Here is a 4,747-nt window from a genome sequence, read left to right as displayed (position 1 = left end):
TTAATTTTCTAAACTTTTTAGGGACCCCATGGGCTGGACAGAATGGCCTGGTGGGCTGCATCTGGCCCCTGGGCTGCACTTTGCCCACCCCGGCTTAGATTCTGATGACTGGCCTATGCCTCTCACTGCCCCTGAAACTGTCCCTCGCTATCTGCCTTCTCCCACATGCTAATGGCTTTGATTCAGGTGGACCTGCTTCTGGGATCAGAGTAAGAGGAACATAGTGACACCCCCAGTACAGCAAAAAGGGTGGAGTCCAGAACTCCCCAACAGTCTCTTGAGAGCACCCCTAAACTAAAAACAAGAGCTTTGGTCAGTGACCCCAGGTTTGATTCTCAAATGCTTTACGGGCATCGTGTGAGATCAGGTCTCTAATCTGGTCCAAATCAACATGATTTTCCCCCCTCTAAAATCAGGGTTGGTTTTTTTTTTGATTAAGCTCAGTTCCATCAAAAAATCTCCCAGCTCTTAAAATTTCAGTTGAAACAAGGTATTTCAGAGGCAGGCACTGAAGAAATAAGCTGTCCTGCTGGATCCTGCAAATGTCAATGCATTTTGTGTCCAAGATGTGGAGAACTTGAGGGTAAACTTGCCTCCAAAACTGATGGGTGACTAGAATGAAACTAACTATGATAACAGCTACTCCATTTAGTATATATTTATATATTTATGCTGACCTATTTAATACATATTTATATAACATGGATCTAACAAAGAATTATTTATATGAGGCTGATCTATTTAATATTTATGATGCTGATCTGTTTCAGACACATTTACATGGTCTAATGAAGATTTTTTTTGGATGATGTTGATCTAGTTAATAAAGTGCGGTTGGTTGAATAAAGGTGCAATCTGTTGGGACAAGGATTTGGGGATCGCAACAGAAACCCATGAGCATGGGTAGGACATCTGTTTCATCAGCACAGTAGTTCTCGGATTTCAATCTGGGAAGCAGGAGGGGAAAATATTTATGAAAAATACTTGCAAAAGCATTTCTTTCTCTTCTCCCAGAGCCCACGTTTCATTTGAAAACCACACCCCGGAGTTTAAGCAGCAGGGTTGAATATTTTGGGGGTGATTGGCATGGGCCGATCTAGGATCTAGGGTATAGATGACGCAGGGCATCAGCACTCATAACATGAAACCTATTTTTTTCCAGGCAAAAAAGAAACCAGAAGCTCCCCTGCTATGCTAGAGGGCCTGGTGCTATGTTACTCCATTTAAGAGCAAAGCGGGCACTGATATAACTGTTGGCCAGCATGCTAATTTGCTAGGTCATCTCTTAAGTTTAAAAGAAGCAAACAAACTGGGCACAAAACCCCCAAAACCAGGCTGAATAGTCCTATATCATGTCATGAGTCCTGGAGTTAAATGTCTCTCTTCCTTTGGATTTGTAAAAACAAATGCAGTCTTCTTGATCATCTAGACCATGCCTCCAATTCTTCACCGCCGGGGTATAGAGGCTTTTACCGTGAAGTGTATAAAAACCCAGCTTGATTTGGGGCTGGACGCCTCTGTGCTCCTTGCTCCACCTATTTCACAGATGTGGCAAACTGAGGTCCAGGGGGAGGGCTTGCCTCTGTGTCTATGTCACATGCAAGGTGGGTCCGGTGTGCTGGCCTGCAAGACTGCATGTGGGGGGAGGTGCCCATGTGCATGAACAGGGGCTTGGGCATATAAACAGGAGAGCACATACAAGTGGGGGTGAACATGGGCACACGCACACGTGCGGACCTGCATCTAAGTGTAAACACAGGTGTCACACCTGTCCATACAAGTGGGTGCACCCATGGGCATGTACGTGCACGTGAGTGTAACCACAGGGGTGCACACGTATGTGCAGAAATGCAGGTGTGAAAATGGATGCATGCACACAAATATGCATGCATGTGGGTGTAACTATAGGGATGACACATGCTCAGGGTGTGAATTGGGAGGTGTCCACATACATGTGCGTGCATATGAGTGTGACCAGAGGGGCGCACACGTATGCGGGTGTGACAAGGGATGTGCGTGCATGTGAGTGTGAACACGGGCGCACACGTATGTACAGGCATGCGGGTGTGACTGGGGACGTGCGCACCGAGCGGCCACGGGCACACGCGGCGACAGGCCAGTGCAGCGTCATTAACTACCCGCTAATTACCCCAAGAACCCAGCTAATTGCCCCTCCCAGCCCTTCCGGGACCAGAGCGTTGCCAGTACGACCCCCGCATCTGGCCCCGCCCACAACCCACCCTAGCCAATCACCGCGCGCGCTGCGTGGGAGGGGTGGGTCCGACACGGGGCGCCCCGCCCCGCGTGCCGGGTCGCCCTCGCTCATTGGCCGGTTTGAAGGGGCGGCGGCCAATAGGCGCGCGGGACGGTTGGCGCAGCAGCTCGAAGGCTCCAGCCGGCGAGAGGCGCGGGATGGAGGCGCAGGGTGAGCGCGAGCGGGGAGCGCCGCAGCGGGAGCGGCCGAGGGCCTGGCGGTGAAGTGTTGGGGTCTGGGAGCGGGGCCTACGATGGGGGCGGAGCCTGGGTGGAATGTTGCGATCTGGGGGCGGGGCCCGAGCGTTGGAATGCCGGGGTCCGGGCCGGTGTTGAGGGGCGGGGCCTCAGTGGAATGTTGGGGGCGGGGCCTGAGCGGTGGAATGTCGGGGGGCTGGGGGCGCACGTGTGTGTACAGTCAGTGGGTGTGAGCGGGGTTGTGCGCTTGCGCGCGGGTGTGCACAGGGAGCCGGCTCAGCTCCAGCTCGCAGGCCCACAGCCCGCCTGCTTCCCATGCCCCTGGGAGACCAGCCGTGGCCGCAGAGCTGTGCGGCCACGCGCCCTCTGCTCGGCGCAGCCCTGAGGTGCGAGGCCTTCAGGGTCCAACCAAGCAGCCTTGGCGCAGTGGATCTCAGCCCCTGCCTGGGGGCGGGCCGCAGGGGCCCTGGGAGGGTTTTGGAGCGGGTGCATCCCAGGGCTGGAAACGCACCGAGATCTCCTTGATGGAGGGAAAGATCGTTTCCACCCTAGGCTGGATTGCTTGTCCCTGGCTTCTAGCTGTCTGAAGGACTGGAGGCTGTTTTTAGGGGACTTCTAGGTCTCAGACTCTTCTTGATGAGCAGATGCCACCCTACAGGGCATATGAATAGGGATGGCCAAGTAGAAGAAGCCTTCCAGATAGTCCCACTGGCCCTAAGGCTAGGGTCTCCATAGGTTGGTAACCTCTGTAGTCACGTGGCTAGAGAATCTCTTCCAATCCTTTCCAAGGTCTTGGGAGCCAGATTTGGCAGCAGCTCACCAAAAGGTGTCTCAGCCTGAAACACTACCTCTGTTCCTGCCTGAATTCCTTTTTCATTCACAGGTGGGACATAGGAACTGCTTCTTTCATGCCACTTATGTAAGGCGCTATGCCAATTTAGACATATCCACTGAGCCTCTATGCAACTCTCCAGCAACTCTCCCCTAGGACCAAAGCATGCTGACAACTCAATTGATCAAATCCCTTTTCTCAGCTGAGAGGGTCCACAGCCAGTGGATAGAGCCCTGGCAGGGACACCCAGGGAAAGAGTCTTTTCAAACATGTCTTGTTCACCTGCTCCCACTTGTCAGCCATCCTCATTTCTGGGTTTGGCATACACAACAGAACTTGAAAGCAGCAACAGGGGATTCCTGCAGTGACTCATTTCCAGTTTGGTCTACACAAGGTGGAGTGTCTTCCACCTATCTAGGAGCACCAGGGCCACTATACAGTAAAATCTCTGTTATCCAGCATGAGTGGGGGGTGCCAGTTATCTAAAAATTCCAGTTATCTGAGAGTTATACTCAAGGAAGACAATGCCATACTTGTAGTGCAGAGTTTCAAAGAATCAGTGTACAATGCATTACAGTATAACATACTGTATAAAGAATAAAATAGTATACAGATAAAAATGCCTTAATTGTCAGCCACCCAAATGCCAGGACAGGCCGGCTGCAGGCTGCTGCAGCAGGGAGGAGAGGCAAGCACACTCAGAAACCCTGCACAAGTACACTCAGAGCAGCGCAGCTGGCAGTAAAGCAGCGCAGCACAATGTGTGTACTCAGATACCCTCAGAGTAGCACAACTGGCAGCAAAACGGTGCACGCAGCACGGTACAGTGCCATGTGCATCCCACCACTCTGGTTAGTTGAATGCCAGATAAGGGGGGGGGGTGTACCCATATACCCTGCCCCTCCCATATCTATATCTTTATCCTAAGAGTCTCAAGTTCCAGTCCCAGCTATGCAGCTCTATGACCTTGATCATGTTGCTTCTTCTCTCTTTTCCCCCCTCCCTTCCTTTGCCCAATAAAGCCAGGCAGAGACTGTACCGTCTGAAGCACCCAGTGACACTAGAGCCATTAAGCGCTCCTGTGACACAAATGAGCATCTCATCCCAGTCTGGGTAGCTGCATCTGCCCCTTTCACAGAGCTCACCAAGTCCTGCAAGCATCTTAGCTCTTTCCCACAGCTGCACATTGCTGCTCAGTCTATAACTGCTCTCTGTATCTGTGTTCTCCTGTCTTTGACTAATCAAGTGATACAAGAGGGTGGCTGAGGCCTCCTAGCTCCAATCCAGGCTGCTTTATATTCAAATCCTCTCTTCACATGCTTCAAATTTGGCCTGCCACACTGAGCAGTGCTGTGCTGTCAATGATAATGGTGTTATATTTGCCACTTTCCAGCCCTCTGGTCTCAGACTTGTCAGCACATCAGAGAACTTCTAAAAATACCACTGAGACTTCACTGGTCTCTG

At 51.8% G+C, this 4,747-nt stretch overlaps 1 protein-coding gene across 1 annotated transcript in view; it reads left to right on the top strand.

Moving 5' to 3' along the window:
- Positions 1–2,328: 2,328 nt before the first annotated feature.
- The window catches only part of CKAP2L (cytoskeleton associated protein 2 like), a 19,130-nt gene continuing 16,711 nt past the window's right edge, over positions 2,329–4,747 (top strand). Inside the window, exon 1 of the mRNA XM_019539763.1 lies at positions 2,329–2,425. Coding sequence (XP_019395308.1) covers positions 2,413–2,425 — 13 coding nt within the window. The 5' untranslated portion in view covers positions 2,329–2,412. The remainder of the gene's footprint in view (positions 2,426–4,747) is intronic.

Source organism: Crocodylus porosus, unplaced genomic scaffold (genome assembly GCF_001723895.1).
Source record: "Crocodylus porosus isolate Cpor-Errol unplaced genomic scaffold, CroPor_comp1, whole genome shotgun sequence".
Lineage (NCBI taxonomy): Eukaryota > Metazoa > Chordata > Crocodylia > Crocodylidae > Crocodylus > Crocodylus porosus.
This window is presented reverse-complemented; position numbering and strand designations above follow the sequence as displayed.